At 38.0% G+C, this 23,695-nt stretch overlaps 1 protein-coding gene across 6 annotated transcripts in view; it reads left to right on the forward strand.

Annotated features, from left to right (window-relative positions):
• ARHGAP32 (Rho GTPase activating protein 32) overlaps positions 1-23,695 on the forward strand; it is a 191,650-nt gene that overhangs the window by 141,653 nt on the left and 26,302 nt on the right. For 5 of the 6 annotated variants that reach the window (XM_043873299.1, XM_043873280.1, XM_043873289.1 and 2 more), the window contains one exon: positions 22,366-22,515. In XM_043873299.1, coding sequence (XP_043729234.1) covers positions 22,366-22,515 — 150 coding nt within the window. Of the gene's footprint in view, positions 1-201; positions 231-22,365; positions 22,516-23,695 lie in introns of all 6 variants that reach the window. The other variant, XM_043873324.1, reaches the window with a different exon arrangement.

Genomic DNA, 23,695 nt, shown 5'->3' on the forward strand with positions numbered 1-23,695 from the left:
TCTTAATGTTTTCAGTATGACCAATTATTTGTGTCTGTAAAAATAAAGTTAATGAATCACCATGTCCTGACCAAGATAGCACGTATCCATGGTACCTTAAAGAAAAGGGCGTGTGTGGGGTTGGGAGGTGGGGAGGAGAGTTAAGAGGAAGAAAGGTAAACGCTTGTTCCAAAGAAACTGGCGTTTGTTCCGTCCCCGCAGGTCCTGCTTTGACAGCTGATGAGGCTGAGGTGAGTGGGAGGAAGAGGAAGGAAGCGCATGAGGACTTCTGTGTGTGTCCCCTGCTTGGCATTTACTGAGCTGTTATTTACTGATGTCTTTCTTCAAGTTTTCAGCCTTCTCAGCTGTTGCCTCCGCAGATGTTTCTTTTGCGTACGTCTCTCCTCCTCCACCCCTTCCACGTGTCACTCACCTCTCTGATGTTGGCTTACCATCCTCTCTCCAGCTCCTGTGCTTTCTGCTGACCTCTTCTCTCTGTGCAGCCTCTCTTAAGCCCAAGAATTCTCCAGTTCTCGTAGCAGGTGTTTTCTTTCTAGGGTCAACATGTGGTCTTCATTAATTTCCATGGTTGAATCCCCCATCTTCCCACCTTCTCCACCTTTTTTCTTCTAGAAAAAAAAGAATGAGGGAGTTTGGGGAGGGAAGGAGTGGGCAGAAGGTGGAGAAAGAGTGAAGAGAAAAGAAGGGCAAAGCTTGCTTTATGGGCATGAGATTCTAAAAATGGAGGGCTAGAGAATTTAGACAAACCTCCTCTCTGGAAACAGAAAATCTGGACAGAAATGTAAAAATATAATATAGTCTCTTTGAAGCATTGGAGAGTTAATAAGGTACTGAACAGTTACTGAGCTAAGATGAAGCAGAAGGAGGAAATCCAGAGAAGTGACCACAGTGTGTGGGGACCTGAGCCCTCAGGGTATCAGTTGATGGAGCAGAGAAAGTCCTGGTGCTCTCAGAACAACACATGAAGTTAAGAGCCCAATAGGGCTGAGTTGTTGATAATGCCCCAAGCTTTAAGTTAGGAGTTATGTTGAAATTGACAACTGATTCTAAATCGATTCTAAAATTTGTATGGAAATGCAGAGCCCAAAATATCTAAGACAAAGTTGAAGAATGAAATAGTGGAAACTTAATATTATAGATATCAAGACTTATTATTAAAGCTTCACTGATTAAGATACTGTGGTTGATACAAGGATAGACAAATAGAATAGTGATAAAGAAGAGAGTCCAGGAACAAACCTGTGTACATGTGTTAATAGATACTTGATTTATGCACTGCAGAGCATTGTGAAAATGACAGTCATTTCAGTAAATGGTGCTGCTGCTGCTGCTAAGTCACGTCAGTCGTGTCCGACTCTGTGTGACCCCATAGATGGTAGCCCACTAGGCTCCCATCCCTGGGACTCTCCAGGCAAGAATACTGGAGTGGATTGCCATTTCCTTCTCCAGTGCATGAAAGTGAAAAGTGAAAGTGAAGTCGCTCAGTCGTACCCGACTCTTAGCGACCCCATGGACTGTAGCCTACCAGGCTCCTCCGTCCATGGGATTTCCCAGGCAAGAGTACTGGAGTGGGTTGCCATTGCCTTCTCCGAAATGGTGCTAGATCTTGAAAATTATAGATCTGTATGTGGAAGGTGAAACAGCAAAACTTTTAGAAGAGAATACAGTGGAGTATCTTCATGGGCTATTTTCATGATCTTGAAGTGAAAAAGTGAAGTGGAGTGAAGTCGCTCAGTCGTGTCCAACGCTTTTCGACCCCATGGACTGTAGCCTGCCAGGCTCCTCCATCCATGGGATTTTCCAGGCAAGAATACTGGAGTGGCTTGCCATTTCCTTCTCCATCGTGATCTTGGGTTATACATAAAGCAGTAATTCTAACTGAAAAGCTTAATTATTAAACTTAAAGTTCAGAAAGTAAATTGTAATATACTATTAAGATAGTGAAAAGGGCAAATCACTAAGTGATAAAGATATTTGCAGCACACTTATCTGACCAAGGTCACATAACCAAAGTATGTAAAGAATCAGAAAAGGAGAGATAAACTGATTTTTTTTTTTAGTTGCATGAAAACTTGAACAACAGATATCAAAATGCTGAATAAGCACACCACAAGTTGTTCCACATCACTAGTCTTTAGGGAAATGCAAATCAAAACTTTATTAGCTCATGAAAACACACTCACCAGAATGCTTAAAATTTAAGAGTAGCAATACCCAAAGTTGGCAAGGGTGTAAATCAACGGGAATTCCCATACACTGCAGGGTAGTGTGATGTGGGACAAGCAGTGTTTGGCACTGCCTGCTAGGTTGTACACATATATACCTTGTGACCCAGCAGCTCCAGTCTTGGGTGTATATGTAGTATGTTCATAGCAACTTTATTCATAATTGTCAAAAAACTACAGAGTATCAAAGGCATATCCACAGTGGAATAGATAAATAACAGTGTGTTCATTCAGTGGATTCCTCCAGTGAAAATGAGTCATGGCTATGTGCAACAACATGGAGGAGTTCCACACAGAAATATTGAGGGAAAGAAGCCTGATTTACCTACGACTTACACTGTATAATCCCATATATGTAAGGAGAGAGTTCAAAGTCATGGAGTTCAGCGCTGCTGTGTGGTGATAAAGTTTAGGCAGTGGTACTTCTGAAGAGGGGAGTGAGCAGGTGGGTAGGAAGGAGGATCTGGAAGTGCTGGTAATGCTCTGTCGGTCCAGGTGGTGATTATATAGAGGCATGATGACATGGAGCATCTTTTCCTGTGCTTATTGGAGAAATGTCTATTCAAGTCCTTTGTCGATTTTTAATTGGTCACTTCATGTTTTTTAAATATACCTCCCATCCAGGTAAATCGTCCTTACGGTATTGCTTTAATACACAAAGGTTGAAAATCACATTCTCAAAATAGATGTTATACTTCCGTACTGTGAAGTACTCTGCAGCCCTCAAAAGAATGAAGTAGAAGCATATGTGCTCACCCAGGGTTTTTTCTTCCTGTGATGTGTTGTTAAATGAAAGAGCAAATCACAGAGCAATACAGTCCTGTTGTAAACTCATAGAGGATCAGGAGGATGCATCCGTCACTGGAAAGGCGTGTGAGATTGCAAATATAGCAACAGACATTTCTTTTTTTTTCATTTGCTTCTGTACTATTTAACTCCTTTACACTGATCATATATTACTCTTTATGGACTATAATCTCCCCTTCACTCCACCCAGTCCAAATAGGTAATTTCTAAGGTCTTAATGTAGCCAACCCATAAATAGATATTTTGTGAAAGCAGATTTAATGCAGATGTTTTATTTAGTTTATATACCTGTGTGAAAAGCAGGACAGCGAGGTGAGAGCACAGGCTTCAGCCTTGGGTTTTAATCCCTGCGCCATGTTTTACTGTCCCTATGCATGTCATTTGGCTTCTCTGATTTTTAATTTCCTCATCTAGGAAGTGAGTCAAGAGTCATTTGAAAATTAGATATAAAGCATTTAAAGCCCCCTGGATACTTAATCACTATCAGGTGTTATTATTTTATCAATTTATGGTTATCTACTATGTTATATCATTTAAATTCAGGAGTGTCTAAAATTAGGTCTACTTAGTTTATGTAGATAACTTATTTAATGTGTTACTCATTGGTATAAATTTACATGTAAATATTTCACAATATACCTGTAACAAACAAATTATAGTTGCTTTCATGGGCCCATGGTGTGGAAGGCAGCTTCTTTGGATGGTCACTTGAATAGAGTTTGCATCATAAATTTTTTTGTTAGCAGACATAGAAGGAGCTGAGGTTTTCATTTTGGGATAAGACAGTGATTAAATGTAATGCTAATGAAATCCTTACATTCATTTAAGAAGTAATTTATAAAGCAACAGCCTGAATTTGTAGAGTAATTTTGAAATTAAAAAGCCCTTGTATTCTTTTAGAAAACTGGTGCTTCAGAATCTTGTTTTTGTTGTTGCTGTTATTTTATTTGCAATTTTGCCTGATGATAGTTTTTTTCCTTTATGTTCATTTGTTTGTTTCTGGATTGTTTGTTTTCTTCCTTTGAGTGTGCAGCACTTTGCTCTTCTGTAACCATGCATCCTCACATGTCACTTTAGCATGAGGCAACCACTCTATAGCAAGTGAAAAGCTTCCGGTTTTTACTTCACCCCACGTGGAACATTGTATTGAATCTTCTTCCCATTGAACACATGCTTGCTTTATCGCTCTGGAGGCAAATGTCTTAAGAATCAGATATTAAAATCAGTGCCCTAGGAGGCATTGCCGTAAGATTTAAAGGAGTTCCAAAATGCCCAGGTGTTTTTCTCTCCAAACACATGGATACATCAAGATAATACTTTTCTCATTCTCAGGGAAAAACTGAGAATTCAAAACACCACGTTTGTAGTTGCCTTAGACTTTTCAAATACTGAATTTTTATTAAATTGGACCTTGAATCTCGATACAGCCTTGCAGGATACTAAGTATGCAGAATGTATTTCTGTTCCCCACAAACCCCTTTTTAACTAGTAGAGCAACTCAGAAAGACTTCCATGATGCGCCCGAGGTTTCACAGCTGGCCTTGGGAAGTCTTCTGACCTCTCCTGGTAATCACTGCCCACACTGGCCTTGTACCAGGTGGATTAAACTCATTTGTGATTGTTAAACTCAAAAACCAGAATTTTCCCACCACAGAACACTGAAGAGAGGTAAAGTTTATTGTTTCGTCTCCCAAAACAAATATTTATTTAATATCTTCTGGTTTTATTACAACAAGAGAAAATAAAAATGTATTTCTGTAAATGAACAGAACAATAATTAGGGCAAAAGATGTGTTAAAGGGGAAATGAAGATGAGTGCTTATCAGAACCTACTTCATTTGCTAGTTTTGTTTCAACCATCATTCTTTCTAAGCCTTCTCTAATTAATTAAAAAAATATCTTTCACTGCGCATAAATATCTCCTCACTGCACATAAAACGGACCTCCAGACTGGACTCTGCTGTGTCATTTCCAGCCCCCCTCCTCCTCTGTCCTCTGGTTCCGCTCTTTCCCCTTGTGCTCGCAGGGCTCTGCCCTGCTGTCCTCAGAACAGACCATGTGATCATGCAGCTTTCCCTCTGCTCCTGCTGCCCCTACAGTAGAAATGCCCTCCTTCCCATTCCCCCCGAGTTGACATTTTCCTTGTATTTAGACTCAGGCCACAATCTTCTTGTGCATGAAAGCTCCACTGACCGGCTGTCCCTGGCCCATCTCTCCCTGACCATTATCCCCAGGCCTGCGTCCTGTTTGCCCCCATGTCAGATCTAATAGCAGCTGTTTTCCTTGCTCACTAAGTTGCCATCTCCTCACTGGTGACAAATGTGTCTCATTCATCCTTATTTCCCCCACAGGGTATGTGCACAGCGGATGCACAATTAATGTCTGTGGATTTAGTCTATCTTAATATTTACTACTAAAATAAAACTTTAGAATACAACCTTTATAACGTGTAAATCCCTGACTTCAGAAAACCTCAGTGATTTCCCTTTGTACCAGAATTATATACTAAACCTTTAGCCTGAAATTTTAAGATGCTCCATAAAATACTGGAACATTTATGTTTGTAACCTGTTTTTCCCCTTTCTCATCTCTACTCGGCATCAATAATATGTTTGCTTATTCTCTGCTTGGTTGTACTTTGATTTCCCCCACTTCCCTGCCTATGGTCTGTCTTCTGCGTGAGATGACTTTCTCTGTTCTTCACAGAGGCTCCTTGGGCCGCTGCTTCACAAACTTGAATGTACATTCAGTCCACCTGAGAGAGAGAGTTAAAAACTGTAGCTCATGATTCACTAGGGTGGGGCCTGATTTCTGTATGTCTAAGAAGCTCCCAGGTAATTCCATAATACTGGTCCTAAGACTATGTTTTGAATAACAAAGGACTACAGCCTACAGTAGCTGTTCCTTGTGTCACTCATTTGGAAACAGAGTTTAGTAATAAGTTAGCTTATTTTGAATTTTATACTTCACTTTTTGTGTGTCTTTTTTCTTCACCTAGATTTGCTTCTGGATAGATATTCTATTGTATGTTAATTTGCATCTTTTATACATAGCATTTGTTTTAAAGCAGTTGATCAATAATTATGAATAAGAATAATTTCTACTACTAGTATTGAAGATGTTTCCTAAACTCTCATTTAGGCCTTAGCCAGTGTTTGGGGTAGGTGCAATCTAATCCTTGCCATATATAAAGCAACATTTCCACTATTCATTCATTCAGTGATCAAACGTTTACTGAGGGCATGCCGAGTACTAGGGCTAAAATAGTGGACACAACAAAGAAAAATAGTGTCATTTTGCTGTTTGTATTCAAGTTGATGAGAGGGAAAGAAAAAAGGCAAACACATTAAACACACACTAAGGTAGGTAAGTGCTGTGGAGAAAAACGAAGCCTATAAGTGAGGTTACAAAGTACTGGGATGTGGTTCCTGTGGGGCTATAATTTCAGAGGAGGAGGGTGGAGTGGTCAGGGAGGGGTTCATTAGAAAGTAATGTGAAAGTGAAAGTCACTCATTTGTTCTTTGTGACCCCATGGATAGTCCTTGGAATTCTCCAGGCCAGAATACTGGAGCCTTTCCCTTCTCCAGGGGATCTTCCCAACCCAGGAATCAAACCCAGGTCTCCCACATTGCAGGCGGATTCTTTACCAGCTGAGCCACAAGGGGAAGCCCAAGAATAGTGGAGTGGGTAGCCTATCCCTTCTCCAGGGGATCTTCTTGACCAAGGAATTGAACTGGCGTCTCCTGCTTTGCAGGTGGATTCTTTACCAATTGAGCTATCAGGGAAGCCCCATTAGAAGCTAACTTTGGGAGCAAAGACCTGAAGGAGATGAGGAGTAGAGATAAGCACTTACTTGTGGGAAGAGCTTCCCAGAGAGGAAACTGCAAGTGTAAGGACACTGAGCAGCATGTGTCCGGGCTTGTTAAAGACTCAGCAGGAAGGCCGGTTTGACAGGAGCAGTGAGTGAAGATGTGGGTGAGGTCTGGAGGGTGGAAGGGCATCAGATTCTCCTTGGGGCTTGGGTGCCACTGTGTGGATTTGGACTTTCGTTTAAAGCTAGATGGGAAGACGTGAGAAAGTTTTGAGCAGAGAAAATTCTATCATAAAAATTACCCAAATTATTTAAACCCTTGACAGTTTGTCTGTAAATTCTACCAGTTTCATGGTCAGAAACATATCCAGAATCAGATCACATCTTGCTCCTTCGACAACAACCCTCCTGACAGAATGACTAGAAAGTTGCCTTTGCCTTCCCAGGGAATTCTCTTGTTTTCCCCACTAGCCACACAGACCCATCATAGTTCTTCACAGGAGAACCTCCATTTTGTAAAATGCAAGAGGAACATAGCAGGTGACCTCTCCTGTGCCATCAGCAGTCATTGAAAGACAGAGCATGATGTTTGTTCGTGAGCCCATTTTAAACTTTGTATTTTGGAACAATTATAGTCTCAGACGAAGTTACCAAAATAGTTCAGAGAGGCCCCATATCTTCAAAGCCCAACTTCTCCTAGTTGTCACACCTCACATAACTACACTGCACATCCTCAAAACCAGGGAGTGACATTGTCATCATGCAGTGAACCACAGGTTAGACTTGAGTCCACTTTCACCGAGGTTTGCACACACTCATATTCTTACCTGTATTTTTACATGGCAGAAAGTGCAGCCTCTTAGTTTCAGGTGAGGCTTATTTTGTCATTCTGCTGCACTCAGGTGAGCTACCGTCGAATTTACTTATCCCATCTGTGCTCGTATGTTGGGGAGCGTGAGGGGCTCTTGAGTTGCATGGAGTGTCCCCCAGATGGCTTTTCCACAGCAGGGACTGCCCTCCCCCTGCCCCTTTCTTCCCTCTCCCCTGCCTCTTTCTGTTGGGCCCCTGCCCTTGTGTCTTCAGTGCTGAGGAAGGGAGCGGGGAGGAGGGGTGGCTGTGCCTTTTCCACCATGAATAAACTCTTGGGAGCCTCATTTCCTACTCATCAAAATCCATAAGTCCACAGCTGTTCCAGTGGTAAAAAAAACCACATGTTTTGTTCCTGCCATGCCCTGGATTTCTCTGTGGTCTCTCATATTGTGAGATCACATCAATTCATTGTTTTTCTTATTGTGGCCTACCATTTATCAACACTCCTTTGTTCAGAAGTGCAACCAGAGAGGAAAGAATGATAAATACTCCCCAGGCATCTTAAATTCAACAATTCCTACTTGTGTGACCTTGGCTTCCTCATCTAAAGATGGGAATAGTGTTCTAATCAACTTCATAGTGTTGTAATGAAGACTGTCTATACATTATTTAGAATCTTTCTGGCAAATGAAACATCATTTCCTTTACTAGAAACAAGTGTCTGAACATGGATTTATATTGGTATTGGTGAAAAGTCATTTAGAACAGAAAATATTAATTCAATATTAACATTGGAAGATATTTAATATTAATATTAAATTGTTATATTAATTTAATATTATTGGAAGATATTAATTTAATATTAATATTTTAATATCTCGCAATTCACTTAATTTTTCAAATCTAGTCGGGTTAACAGTGCAGTACTGCTATTTAGTATAAATATTGAATCTTTTCTGGCAGTGCATAAAGGAGGAGGTCATAATCAGAAACATTTAATTCTGGATTTTTTTTTTGTATTGAAGTATAGTTGATCATATGCAATTCTTATTTTTTAATTCTGAAAAAAACTTTGCAGGTTTTAAAACTTTTCATTTGCATATTAAAAATTTGTGCATTCCAGTCTCAGAATTTTTCATGCAAAGGCTGTATACATTGATGATTTTTTTGTCTGAGTAGAAAACATTCACCACTCATTATCAGCAAAGATATTCAGAGTTATGTTCTCCCAGCCTGTCGCTGCCAGTTTAATGATTCAGCCTTTTGTAGACAGTACTTCCTGCTAGATCAGTTTTGTTTTTTTTTAATTTTAATTGGGTGTAAATACCATCATTTTTATAGGATATACTGTCTCCCATATGGATAGCAAATATAAACAACTGAATAGTCAGTGACTTTCTAAAAGGTTAAAGTCTTAATTAAGTATCAGTTTAGTCCTAGTGTTTTCTGAACAAAAGATATGTACCTGTGTGAAGTGGGTGGGTGGAGTTATCCTGGCGAAGCCTGTTCTGCAAGTTTAGTTGGGCTGGGGCTCTCTGCTGTGTTGGAAAGCAGGACGTGCAAAGAGAGGATTAAGCTCCTGCAGGCAGAGCTCTCCCGTGCACACAAACCACTCTGCTTGACTAAAGACCAGAAACCGGGGCTGAGGAAACTGCTGGGAGCAGAGCTGGAACCTCAGCGTGCTGGGAAGGTCTGACTGGGAGTCACCCCGTGGTGGTGAAGTCTGAGCCGGTGTGATTGTCATTCATTCTGCACGGAATGCAGAGCCACGGTGTCCTGTCGAGCCTCCTGCCAAGTGCAGCCATTTGGAATAATTTTAATTATTGATCCTAAAACCTGTGCCACAGCGAGAGGTAAGGACATCTCAGTCAGTTATTCCAGTGTTTGACAAATATTTCAGAGACTATTTTTTATATTGCATTTGGGCACGTATTTCCTTGGCTGCTTTTAGGTGACTGGCTAATTATTTAACTATCCACAGATGGAATAACTGAGCTTTAACCTTTGGCCTGGTTGTAGAGAGGTGATCATTTTTTGAAGTAGATTTAACTCTGTAGGTATTATCTTACTTTCCTAGGTTCAGGAAATAATTATTTTAAAATTTCAGATCAGCTTATTTCTTAATGCTTTCCAGACCTCAGGTTAATGTACAAAAATTTGCATGTTAAAAGAACATATCTGTTTCATAAGCAGCAAGTATATATCATATTTAAATTTTTTTCCCTACTGGGTAAATAACATCTCAGTTATTGACAAATAGAAAATAGGTAGCACTGATTTACTGTAAAGAATTTGGTAGTCTGCATAGCCTGTTCAAATTAGCACAAGGAAGTAATCCTTTTGCCCTTTTATCTTCAGGTATATTTTTTTTTTCCTTGTTGGCATTAGTAAGGATAGGTCTCTGTATCCATGATATATTTGCATTGATTCTTTTTTCCCTCTTGCACAGACTTTCTTACTATTAGGGTAGTACTCCATATTTATATGGCACTTCTTCAGATCTTGGTTATAAATACTTCTCATTAAGATAACATGGAGACCACAGTTTTCTCTGAATCACAGACTAGCCCTGTTAAGAAGTTGACCATTTTTCTTTTCTACTACTGTTTAAATAATATTGATATTTTGATTTTCAAAACCACAAATGGAGAAAGCTCAGAATTCAGAGCTCCTTTTCACGGTCAACTTTTAAAGAAGCACCAGTTGCTCATATGAAAATGGTTTGCAACTGTAACTTCTTTTTTAGCATATTATATAGTAGTATATGATATTCAAGATGAGAGAGCAGAAATCTAAAGTTTCTTAGGTTAAGTTTGCACATAAGACAGTTATACAGGCAGAAACTACAAAGTGATCCTGTGTTTATTTGCACCTTTCCTTAGTGACCTCAGCCCTGAATTCAGGAGGTAAGACCAGATATGATCAAACCTGGTTTGTAAAGCCGACTCAGGTTCTGGTTAGCCCTGTACCTCGGAGGATTCTGCAAGTGTTCAGAGAAATTGCAGTGGTGAAACGACTCCTGTTTATTGACACATGCAAACTTAAATGGTTGGCATCTGTAATTTCATATCAGCATTGTAGTAACCCTGGGTGATAGATATTGTTATTGCCATTCTCACTGTGTGTTTGAGGGAACTGGACTTAAATAGGTCATTTGCTCAAGACCTTGCATGTGGGAAGTGATTAGAGAGTGGATTCCAGCCCTCAGGTCTGTCTGACTCCAAGGTCCAAGTTCTTATTTCCCAGGACAAAGGCCAGGTCTTCCTGGGCAGGCTTCTAAGGCATCTGCCTTTAAATAGAGTTCTGTCTTCTTCAGTTATGGGATGTTTCTGCTCCAGCTCCTGCAGAAGGAAAGGTCGGGAAGGGAAGGGGGAAGTAGCCCATACAAATGAAACCCACCCCCATCATATCAGTGTTCCACATCAAACTTCATAGCTTAATAAAGTGCACAGGGTTTTTTGACATCAAAGTGAATATGATTACATTGTAATCTAATAAAAAATAATAATTTCAAGAAAAGAATTTTCACACTGTTAAGATTAAGGTTCAATATGTCCATATTCCTAGAACTTCAGCAACATAATTTAAATTAATTTTTATTGGAGTATCGTTGCTTTGCAGTGTTGTGTTAGTTTCTACTGTACAGCAAAGAAAATCAGCTATACGTATGTCCCCCTTTTCTTGGATTTCCTTCCCATTTAGTTTTTTTATAGTTCTCTTACTTTTGATGTTACTGAATTCCTAAGAATCTGTGCTTATTCCAATCTAATTTATAAGACAGATATATAAATCAGTGTTCTCTTAAAATAGTACTAGTTTTTAAGCTTCATGTCAAATAGTACTAGTTCACCTTGGAAAAATGAGAGCCCAGATTATTTAAAAATCCTCAGCAGAGATGCTTCTACAGTCTTTTTATTATAACCCATTCTAGTATTAGAATCCTTTAGTGTCAGGAATTTATATCCACCTCATGTTTCCTCCCACTCTCCTCTGCTAAAATGCAAATCTTTTTGTTCTGTATTTAGAAATGAAATTAGTCAAGAGTCTTTTATATAATAACTGAGGTGGTAAAGCTACCAAGATAAAAAAAAATGCTTATTTTGTTTTTGTACAGAGTTGAGGAACAAAACCAATCACATTTATTGTTTTAATTTATAATTTAAAATTTAAAAATAAAAGTCAGTACCAGTTTTAGCAAGAAAAATGTAAAATTTATTTATATTACCCTAAAATCACATAAGCTACATTTGAGCCTTCTTTCATGTTTGTTACTAAAATTTCTAAGTCCTCAAAAAGTAAACGTATGATGTAAATAATAAGACTGTCCTAATCATACCCTGATGCCCATTTTCCCAAGGAAACAGTGATTTTTGAAGGTCTTATCATAGCCTGCCCTTCGTGGTTTATCTGTCACTGTTTATGTCCTGCCCTGGGAAGAGCAGCAGTATGAAGTTGCTTTACACCCTGAGAAAGAGATATTTTTATCCAAACACCCAAGGATTTTAGTGGAACACAGACATGCTGTTCCACCTAAGGATTGTGTTGGATATTCTGAAGCAGCAGTTTGTTGCCAGTTTTCTGCTTCTTTTTTTCCTAATGAACTGTTCTTATCTCCTCTGTGTCTGAACAGCTCTTCTCTAAAATTTACTACAGATTTATTTTCTAGATCTATTAGTTTCATCCATTTGCATTCCTGCCTGTCATGCCTTTTGAAATGCCTCCTCCTCTCTGCTCTGAGTAAATGGAGACCCGTCTGACTTGCGTAACTGTTAGCAGCTTCCACTCGCTCTGTGTGCACGCGAGCTCAGTTGCTCGGTTGTGTCCGACTCTTAGTGGTCTTGGGGGCTGTAGCCTGCTAGGCTCCTCTGTCCACGGAGTTCTCCAGGCAAGGATGCTGGAGTGGGCTGCCATTTCCTCCTCCAGGGGATCTTCCTGACCTAGGGATCTCTTGTATCTCCTGCATTGGCAGACAGGTTCTTTACCATGGCGCCACCTGGGAAGCCCCATCAGTAGCTTTCCAGGTTTTCAAACAAGAGCCATTACTGTCAGAGCTATTTTATATTCAGTATTGCATCTACAGGACATTTCTCAAATACCTGGTTTCCTCCTTTGAGGTTGGAATGTACAGATGCCAGAACTCTTCCAGCGGCCACATTCCAGAACCTCATCCTTGCCCTGGGCTGGTCCCCGGTGTTACTCAAGCAGCTGTCACACACATCAGTCTGAGAACTGTGTTTTTTCTCTTACTTCCAAAATTGTTTATGATAGATTGAGCAAAAATGATTCTGTACTTTCTTATTCCATAATAACTTCAACAGTATGTTACAATTTGATACCCAAATTTATCTACATATTTTCTTGGACATCTACTTTGGGATGTGTGGGGGCCAGTGAATCCCAAGGCTGAAATTGTTTTATTCTTGCTTTAAAAACTAGCAGGAAACTCAAAGTAATTCCTAGAGAGACAGTAAATATTTTACATTTTGAATATCAACCTGATAGAATATAAGTTTTCAGAAGTGCAGGATGTATAGAAAATATTCACCTTTTTTCCTCTTACTATAGTGAATTCCTGAAACCTAGTTAAAAAATTAGTCTTTATAAAATATATGGCACTTTTTCTAGTAAAAACAGTATTATAAATGGCCATTGTAGTGCTCACCAGGGACTTGCTAACAGATCAGAGAAACAGTGCATCATATGACATGAGCAACAACTGTTAATGTTTTTAACAATTAAAGATAGTATGCCTGTGCTTCAAGTTCTGGAAATAGTTACAAGCATGCTGTATAAATGATGTACGTAAGGACTCCTTATTTCTAAATTTTCATGGAGAAAAATAAAGCACTTTAACTTAAAAAAACTAAACTTGATATATTGTGCTTGAAATAGTAACATTTAACAATGGTCTATTTTAAGTTTTTATAGCAGCCTTTCCCAAGATAATTTGGAAAGCTGAATGTATTTTGTTATATAGCTGTCCAGTGGAATTTTAAATTATGTCCTTTTTTCCCTCCTGATAAGTTTTCCTAAAGCAAAGACATTTCCCACAGACTCTAGCGCTTTCTCTGCTTTTCTAACTGTATACTTTCTCAGAGTGTTTCTTGATTCCTCAAGTATTTCCATTGAAATCTAGAATTCATATACTGTCTAGTTTCACTTCTCATGCTTCATATTATTAAACTGAGATCTAAACTAGCTAATTACCTTGTCTGAAAGTTTGCAGCAACTTATTGGCCAAATCAGGACTTAAACTACATCGCTGCGTTCCTGGTCCAGTATGCTTCCACTTGCTCTTGCCTGCCCAATAATAGGCGTGTTTGGATGGGCAGCCTTCATTGGACCGTTTTATTATTGAAAATTGAAAGTTTAGTCCCTTAGTTGTGTCCGACTCTTTGCAACCCCATGGACTATAGCCTGCCAGGCTCCTCCATCCACGGGATTGTCCAGGCAAGAGTACTAGAGTGGGTTGCCATTTCCTTCTCCAGAGGATCTTCCCGATCCAGGGATCGAACCTGCGTCTCCCACGTTGTAGGCAGACGCTTTACTGTCTGAACCACCGGGGAAGTCCTTGTTTTATTATTAGAAAGACCTGAAAGCTTTCAGTTTCTGAGCTACTGATTTAGTATGGTCTCTAAATCTTCAAATAGGATTGCTAACATTTTATCCTTGCTGAATATTTTTACCACGTACAAAAGCTATATATGTAGATATAATAGAATAGCACCAAATAAACTAAAGAAAAGGAATTGAATTATGAGCTTAGGTCGAGCTGGATACAGGAAAGATATAGAAAGAAAAGGTATGAAGTATCATTATTCTGATAACCTTATTATATTTATTATTTTGAATGTAATAGGAGATGAATTAGATTTTATTTAGTATACCTCATCTGACAGACAGAAAATTTGAATGATCAGATACTGGTTTGTATTTGAATTTAAATCATTTAGAGTGTAAGGCTAACTGAATTTAAATTAGCTCATATAAAGCACTGAAGCATAGTAGACCCTCAATACATGTTAACTATTCTATAATGTTATGATATTACTCTAATTTCTAAGTTTTCCTTCAGGTTTCATTGGAGATTAGGTTTAGGGTTCAGTTTGTCTTTTTCTTTTTCTTGCCTTTGTAGGACTGGGAACAGGCCAGTGAGACGGCAGGTCTGACAAGACCAGAAGATGTACAGAGATAAAAATAGAGTCAGTGACAGAATTTCTTAGATGCGTCCTTATTCCATCAAATGAAAACCTACTTTGAGTTTGGTTTGCAAGAAACTCTCAGAGGGTGTTTTTTGTAAGACTAAAAAAGATACAACATCAAAATTATTCATGTGTATTTTCAGTCATTTGATTAAAGAAGTTCTTTTATATCATTATATCTCTTTATTTATATTAAAGCTCTTCTATATTATGAAAAAGAAAAGTTAGAAGAGGTTCTATACCTCAGTTACTGGAAAAAGTTTTTTTTTTTTAGTTCAGTTTATTTAATATTGGAGTCATATATAGTCTAGCTCATCCAGAATTTTTTCTTTAAAAGTTTGTCAAATTATTACTCTAGTGAATCAGTTTAAATTCCAAGTCCATTTATTTTCAAATAAAAACTTCTTTGGTGTAGTGTAAAATTAATTGATATACTCAAAGCTATAAACTAAGTAAGAATTAGTTCATATTTTTTCCAACATGAGTGCTGACTTAACTGGTTCAAAAGTTATGTTTCTGAGTTGCCCACAGATCCTTTCAGGACATATGACAGTACATGCTAAAAAATAAGTTGATTTTGACAACTCTTCCCAATATCCCTTTTAATAAATTTGAAAATACTAAGCATAGTTCACCTCAGCTATTTAAGACTGTCACTGGAAAGATATGGCATGTTTCTTTGCTTCTATTTAAGACATCATCAACCTATTAAAATTTTTCTATGTTTAAAATTCTTTATACACTTGTACCCTGTAGAATTCTTTTATGTTTGAGTTTTTTTATTGAAAGGCACTGCTGATATGTTTACAGGATTCCTATGTTTATTACAATTTCTAAGGGAGAATTTTGCCTTGGCTTAAGGCTTTAGTGTTTTATGTTGCCACTTGCCTCTCCAGTCTGGTGTAGTCATTTACATCCCTGCAACAGATACGAGGCAAGCAGAACACAGGAGGTTTATCACCTGAGTATAAAAGCAAAACTTTAAACGTACCTACGGTTGTCCCCAGTGGCTCATTGATAAAGAGTCTGCCTTCAATGCAGGAGATGTGGCAGGAGCCTCAGGTTCAATCCCTGGGTTGGAAAGATCCGCTGGAGAAGGGCATGGCAACCTACTCCAGTATTCTTGCCTGGAGAATCCCATGGACAGAGGAACCTGGTGGGCTATAGTCCATAGGGGTCACAAAGAGTCTGACGTGACTGAAGTGACTTAACACAAGCAGGATTGTTGTCACATTCAAAACTTAAAAGTTAAACAAGGCCAACTAAATGATTATCTTCATAGATACAGAGAATCATTTGATCAAAGTCAATATTTGTTCATTTTATGTATTTTGACAATTAAGAATAGGGAGTTTTAAAAAAATCTGTTTACGGTTTCTATCCAAAAACCCACGAAAATTTTATTCTTAATGGTGAGATATAAGCAGTCTATTTAGATCAAGAACAAGATCATCATTTATTCAAGGTTCAGTAAAATTAGACAAAAAGAAATGGAAAGGAAGAAATAAATCTGTGTTATTTACAGGTGATTGTCTATAAATCCAGAAGGATCTCCTGTCGAATCATTAGAAGTAATAACAGAGTTGAGCACGGTTGCTGAATGAAAGATAAACTAATACAATGACAACAGCAGCACCTAAATTTATTAAGTTTTTTTCTGTTCAGCAGGGAAAAAAAAAACAAACTTTATATTTAATTGTCACAACAATCCTGTTAGGTATTTACTATTTTTAATGTTTTCATAGAAGAAGATAATGAAGGTCTGAGAATTGGGTACCTTGTCCACGATCATACAGCTGGAAGCTGCAGAGGCGTGATTGGAACCCTAGTAGTCTGACACACCATGATACGTGTGTTTCTGTATTGTCATTGTTGTTGTTCAGTCACTCAGTTGTGTCTGCCTCTTTGCGACTCCATGGACTGCAGTATGCCAGGCTTCCCTGTCCTTCGCCATCTCCCGGAGTGTGCTCAAATTCATGTCCATTGAGTTGGTGATGCTATCCAACTATCTCATCCAGTAATCAGTTATTAGATTTTTTTTTTCTTTTTTGCATTTCCCAGTGGTAAAGAACCCACCTACCAATGCAGGAGACTTAAGAGATGCCTGTTCATCCCCTGGAGAAGGGCATGTCAGAAAGATCGCCTGGAGAAGGGCATGGCAACCCACTCCAGTATTCTTGCCTGGAGAATCCCATGGACAGAAGGAGCCTGGCAAGCTACATACAGTCCATGGAGTTTCAAAGAGTTTGACATGACTGAAACGACTTAGCATGCACGCACATACACATCATTTACAAGTAGTGTACAAATCATTTACAATAACAATGAAAATCATAAATTTCTAAAGAATGGCTATAGCAAAAATAGTAAGACCTTTATGGAGAAAGATTAGAATAATTTACTGAAGGGCATAAAAAAATCTTAAATGGAGAGATATGCTGAGTTCATGGACAAGAAGACTCAGTATTGAAAATAAGTCATTTTCCTCAAAAATAATCTGTAATTCAATGCAGCTTCGATCAAATTCCCCAAAGTGTTTTTTTCCACCTATAATTAGAGAAGCAGATGCTACAATTTATACGAAAGAGTAAAGGGCTGAAAATATAAAGCAAATTTTGAAGAATAGGAAAAGTGGAGGGGCTCATATTTCCAGGTACCAAGACCTGTAAAATGCTAAAAATCAAGAAAGTGGGGAATTGATGAAATGAGAGACTGATAAAATTGAGAAAACTCAAAACAGACCCCTCATACTATACACATTTTTCATGTAAGAATTAACCTTACAAATCAGTGAAGAAAGGACTGTCCAATAAAAGTGATGAAATGATTGTGTAAAGAAAAAGGTAGTGTGCTTATACGTTGTCCTAAACATACAAAAAAGCTTAAAATCAGCTTAAAAACCTTTAAAAAGTAAAAAAGTTTAGGAAATAAAAACTTTAAAAGAAATAGGACAGTATGTTTATGACCTCGGATAAGGAAAGATATCTTAAAACATAGAACCATATACAAAGACATGATTAAAAATGTATACAGTACAAGCGGAAGACTGGGAAACAGGTTTGTGACAAAAGTAACTGACAGGGGACTCATTTCCAGATTATATAAAGATCTCTTGCCCATCAGTAAGAAAAAGACAGCCAGATAGTAAAATGGGCCAAGAATGTAAACAGTTATTTCACTGATGCGGAAGACAGAATGACCAGTGAACATGGAACAGTGCCCAAGCTTATTAGTAAGCGTAGAAATGCACTTTAAAGTGGAATATAATATGTCATACTGATGAGATTAACAAAAATGAAAATGTCTGATAGAACTAAATAGAACAAAGAAATGAAGAGTGAAAAATGTAAGTATGTCCTATGGGAATATTATGTTGGCAAATTGTTCTAGAGAATATTTTAGCAAAGCTGAAATATGGTTGAAAAGTAACATGCTGTACAGTCCAGTCATCCTCCTCAGCGTGAGTGCCAGAGACATTCTCTCAGAATTATGCATCCCACCTCTAACTTTGTCTGCTTGGCCATCTGAACTCATTACAAATCTTAGAACTCGAGGCATATAAGCAAATAAACCTAATGCAGAGCCCCTTATCTGGCACAAATCATCTTCCTTTAATTTCCTGAGAAATTCCTTCAAGCTCAGACTTCTCTCACATCACTCTAGAAGATTCCTAAGACCCAATTCAGAGAACTCTGATTTAAGTGAAATATTATGAGAAAAGAAGATTCCTTAGGATTTGCTGGAGAAATACTGTACTTGTGTGGTTAGAAACACCTGGTGCCCGCCTCTCTGTGTCAAGGTTTCCTGAGCCCCTATGAGCTGATTGTCGGTATCATAAAGCTTTACCTTGGAGATACTAAAGTAAATACTGCTAAAACTTTTAACTACTGGAAGGACTGGTTGGGTTGGGTTTGTGTCAAGTCTTGAAAGAAGACTGCAAGTGTGAAATCATGTCTAAATGATATGGAAGAAGATAGCCTTGTGGCACATGCTGCATTTTAACTCTTGGCTAGGGAGTGGTGGCTCAGATGGTAAAGAATCCGCCTGCAGTGCAGGAGACCCAGGTTCCATCCCTGGAGAAGGGCATGGCAACCCACTCCAGTATTCTTGCCTGGAGAATACCATGGACAGGAGCCTGGCAGCCTATAGTCTGTAGGGTCGCAAAGAGTCAAACATGACTGAGCAACTCACACTTTGACATTTACAGGGAATTTGAACAGACCAGACGGTGGTGTGATTTGCTTTTGTTTTGTGTTTTATTTTTTATGCATTTTTTTTTCCCTGTGAAAGTGTCACTGTTATCATTTTCATTTCTCGAATCCAGCATATTTGGTGGACTTGAGCCCTAACACACTCCCCACTGCATTTCAGGTTCCTCTGCTGAAGTGGGTTTATAAGCACTTACCTGTCTAAAGCCAGCCCTGACTGCTCCTTCCTCAGAAGTCTCCTGGTTTCTCTGACAGTAGTCCAAACTCTTGTTCCTATAAAGGGAGTTTTACTGAGTAGTCTGTGGGGCTTCCCTGGTGGCTCAGATGGCAAAAAGCTGCCTGCAGTGTGGGAGACCTGGGTTCAATCCTTGGGTCAGGAAGATCCCCTGGAGAAGGGAGCAGCTACTCACTCCAGTATTCTTGGCTGGAGAATCCCATGGACAGAGGGGCCTGGTGGGCTACAGTCCATGGGGTTGCCAAGATTGGACACAACTGAGCGACTAACACTTTCAGTTTCACTTACTAGTTTAAGAAAATGGTTGGAGGCAGTGCAGTGTCTGAAAGAAAACTTCTTTTAGCCATTTTATTGTCTAAGAAATGGGAAGGAAATATAAAGTGAAGAAAAAATTAAAGTGAAGAGACATGTATATTTGGAAGTGTTTGTTAGATCTTACACAGACCATCTGATTTTTAATCCTGGTTCCATTACCTTAGACGTGTTACTAAGCACTCTGTGCCTGAGTTTCTTCCTCTGAAAAGGGGGTAATAGTAGTCTAGTAGTCTTTTCCTTGTAGGGTCCTGTGAGAAACGAATGGTTAATAAATATAAATGCTTACACAGCTGCTGGCATGCAACTAAGCATAAAATAAATGCCAGCTGCGTCTGTATTATTATTTGTTCAGTATATTGATAATAATATAATCAAATAATAATACTGGTATTATTATTTATTTGTACGCCTCTGCTCCGTGAGCTCCGACAGCAAGGAGCTGGCCTCACCTGCTCCCTGCCGTACTCTCAGGGCTGAGAACAGTTCCTGAGATGTGGTAGGCACTCACGTGCTTGTTGCTAAATGAATACAAGTTAAAATTCAGTTCCCATCCCTTTGAAACATTCCTGGAAATCTGAGACTAAAAGAATTCTTTCTTATATACATCATATGCAGTTGTCAGAGTCAACAGATATTTTCACCAAATTCACTGTCAAAATACAAATGCCTGCTTTTAACATGTATCTTGGATGTTCTGGCCAATTATTAAAATCTAGAAAAGAAATCAGAAATTATTCCTTCAGAAAAAGAATGGAATTACTGTATTTGCTCTGATACAATTATATATCCATGAACTCTGAAAGGATCAACTAAAATCCTTCTTAAAGTGTTGAGATTTTACAAAATGATCAGATTTGAGCCATACATAAAGAAATCATTTTCTAATGTACCTACCATAAATGAAAATGACTGCTTTCTACAGAAGCAGCAAAAAAAAGTAAAATAACTGACAATATCCCTAACAAATATGTGGAATGTGTCTTTTCATAAAGAAAATTAGAAAACTTTGTTGCAAGATTTAAAACTTTAGAAACATTATGACATGCCCTATTTCCAGGTAGAAATACCGAATATAATAGAAATTAAAATTCTTCCAAATATATAATGTTACATTAATGCAAATTTGCTTGTTTTTATGTGTTCATCTTATAAAAATTATCCTAAAATTTGTTACAAAATGTTCAGAAATGGTTTGATGGCCACACTTTAAGAACAAAGATTCATAATAATCTACTAGAAACTGGGGAGAATAAAACTCATACAAGTTCAGAAACTTTTGATATACTAATATGATATGTGTGACATCTTCTCAGTTACCCCAGTGGGTACAAATGTCTCATTAGCAGATAAGAGATCATATCATTTAATTTTATAGCAAGAATCTCAGATACAAGTGAGGCTGTAATTTGCCCAGAGTGTCACACAGCATGTTAGTGATGGCATCAAAATTATACTGATGATTCTAGGTAAACTGTAAGTGGTTGGTATAGAAAAAATAAATTTCCTCTTTAATCTGTGTACAAGGATGACAACCTTGTCCCAGTTCGCTCAGGACTTTCCTGATTTTAGCACTGAAAATCTCATGTCCCAGGGAACCTCTCAGTTACAGGCAAGCCAGTTACAGTTGATTACCTTTGTACAGTTTATAGAAAAGATGCTTAAGTCTGGAAGTAGTGTTTCCCATAAAATGTAAAGAAAATGTTTAATCTGGTCCAAGTAACCCATCTAGTGGTCCATTTGGGCCACAAGTTAATCTCAGTGCACAGAATTCCCACAGAAGGGTTCATCAGTTCATGGGCTTTAGGATTTGGGTTCACTCAAGAAACTAGAGGGGGTTCAGTAAGACCTGTAATCATCTGCGGACCGAGCAGGAGGATTGGGGCCATGTGGCTTAGTCTTCTATCCTGCAGTTAATCGCTGAGCTTACGGTAATTTGTTGTATGTTGACTTCCAGAGTAATTTCCCCTGCAGGATGCACTTCTCAGCAAAAATCATTTTTCTAAGGATTTGTTTGCTTTCAGATCTTTCACTGTTGTCTTTCTAACATATATAAATCAGTGGAAATATCTTACTGTATATAATTTGCTTATCTCTTACTTTGATCTACAAAGGTCTTTAAGGTGATGTATTATGTGATAGATGAATGTCAATAAAGATCTAATGCTTTTTTATGGGTGTGTGTGTCTTGTACTTAACATAGCCATTAGTTTGATAATTGTGTGCTATTTCATAATGGGATTGTCCTCTTTATAAAATGAGGAAGAGGGAATTGTTTCTTTTTTAAGTTTTATTTTCCAGATTATAAATGCCATGAAAATTTCTAACACTAAATAAAATACTTTAGAAATTAATTAGAAATGCAGTTTCTTAAATTTCTACCATGTTAAGTCTTACTTATCATGAAGATCTCTAAAAGCAATATATTAAAGTAAAACTCAAGTCCTAGTTATAATCCTGTAGCATGCTTAGGTAGCATTGGGAAGTTGGCTGGTTTACCATGCTTAACTTGAAAGTCATGAATTATAATACTTCAGTTTGCACACAGTTCCATCAAATAAGACCACAAGCTGGTGAGAAGAACCTGCAAAACCATGCTTTTATTTATAAAGCAACTGTTTCTTCAACTTCCGCTGAAAATTTCCTACAGAATATATGGTCTACTTGTAATAGATTATTTCGTAGTTATTCTGTTGAGATCTGCACTTCATTTCCTCGTGCTACAACTAAGGTATTTTCTCTTATTGTTTTTTAGTATCTAAAAAGCACGGCAAGCTCATTACTTTTTTACGCACATTCATGAAGTCTCGTCCAACAAAACAGAAATTGAAGCAGCGTGGAATCTTGAAAGAAAGAGTGTTTGGCTGTGACCTGGGGGAGCACCTTCTGAATTCTGGTTTTGAAGGTAAATATGAAATTTATAATCTCATAATTTCAGTTTTTGACCTCTCCCTGTTGATCTCCTATAATCAGTTACATACGGCAAGCAGCACCTGTTCCATTTGAGTTCAGCAGCACGTACTGAATGTTCTCAGGTACTCGCCTGACTTCGGGGTAACTGAGAATCACGAGGGGTCTAGGAATGCACTTTGGCATTAGAGATGCTTGTCATCTGTTCAGAAAGGTGAAGACATTCTCACCAAGGGTACAATAGCTCTGCTGGTTTGCATTATTTTCATGTCTTTCCAGATAACTTCCTCACTTTTCCTTCTCACAGTTTATTCTGAAATGTTAATTTCTCTTTTGGAAAAAATTCATAGTTTTGAGATTGTGTATTACCAAGACCAGCTTCCCAACTTTTACAGCTAAAAATTTAAATTCCTTTCTCTATAAATTAAATTCTTATTCAAGAATTCAGTGCTAGGAAGAATGGATGAAGGGGCTGAATGGATAGAAAGAAAGGAAAAATGGAGTTTTTCTTTGATTTTTTAAAAAATAGCACTTTTCTCTGCCATCTCTTTTAGATGCTAGAATATTAAGGAAGTACTTAACTATAATTTTGATAAGTACCAGAAATAGGTGATTTGTGAAATTCTGAATCTTGATGGGCAATACCCATTATATACTTTTTAAGAAGACCACTAGTGAAAGTTAGTGTAAATATCAATAAATATCAAGTTCAAATTAAGGCCTTACTCATTGCCTAAAGAATACCAATATATTTATAGTATGGATTTAATACAAACTATACCATGTTTCTTGCGGGAGAAGACACAATATTACTTTAAATAGGTGTTAGTCCCAAACTAATATCAACTTATGGCAATTACTGAAAATTAAACAGAAAACAGACAGACAAACCAAAAGCCTGAGGATTATTTTTGCAACTAGTCAAAATGCACATGGAATAATAAGCCAATGAGAAGATCACAGAACATTATGGGGAGGGAAATCAGGGATAGGAGACATCTAACTTTGCCACTATTAAAACAATATTCAAAACTAGAATGTTACTGATGTAGAGGATGAGATACGACTGATGAATGATATAACCTGGAATGTTCAGAAGTAGTCGTCGTTCTAGATATGAATCCATGCTGATAAAGTGTTTTTTAAAAACCAGCTCATGGGGAGGAGTTCATTAT

The sequence above is a fragment of the Cervus elaphus genome, chromosome 2 (assembly GCF_910594005.1).
Source record: "Cervus elaphus chromosome 2, mCerEla1.1, whole genome shotgun sequence".
Classification (NCBI taxonomy): domain Eukaryota; kingdom Metazoa; phylum Chordata; class Mammalia; order Artiodactyla; family Cervidae; genus Cervus; species Cervus elaphus.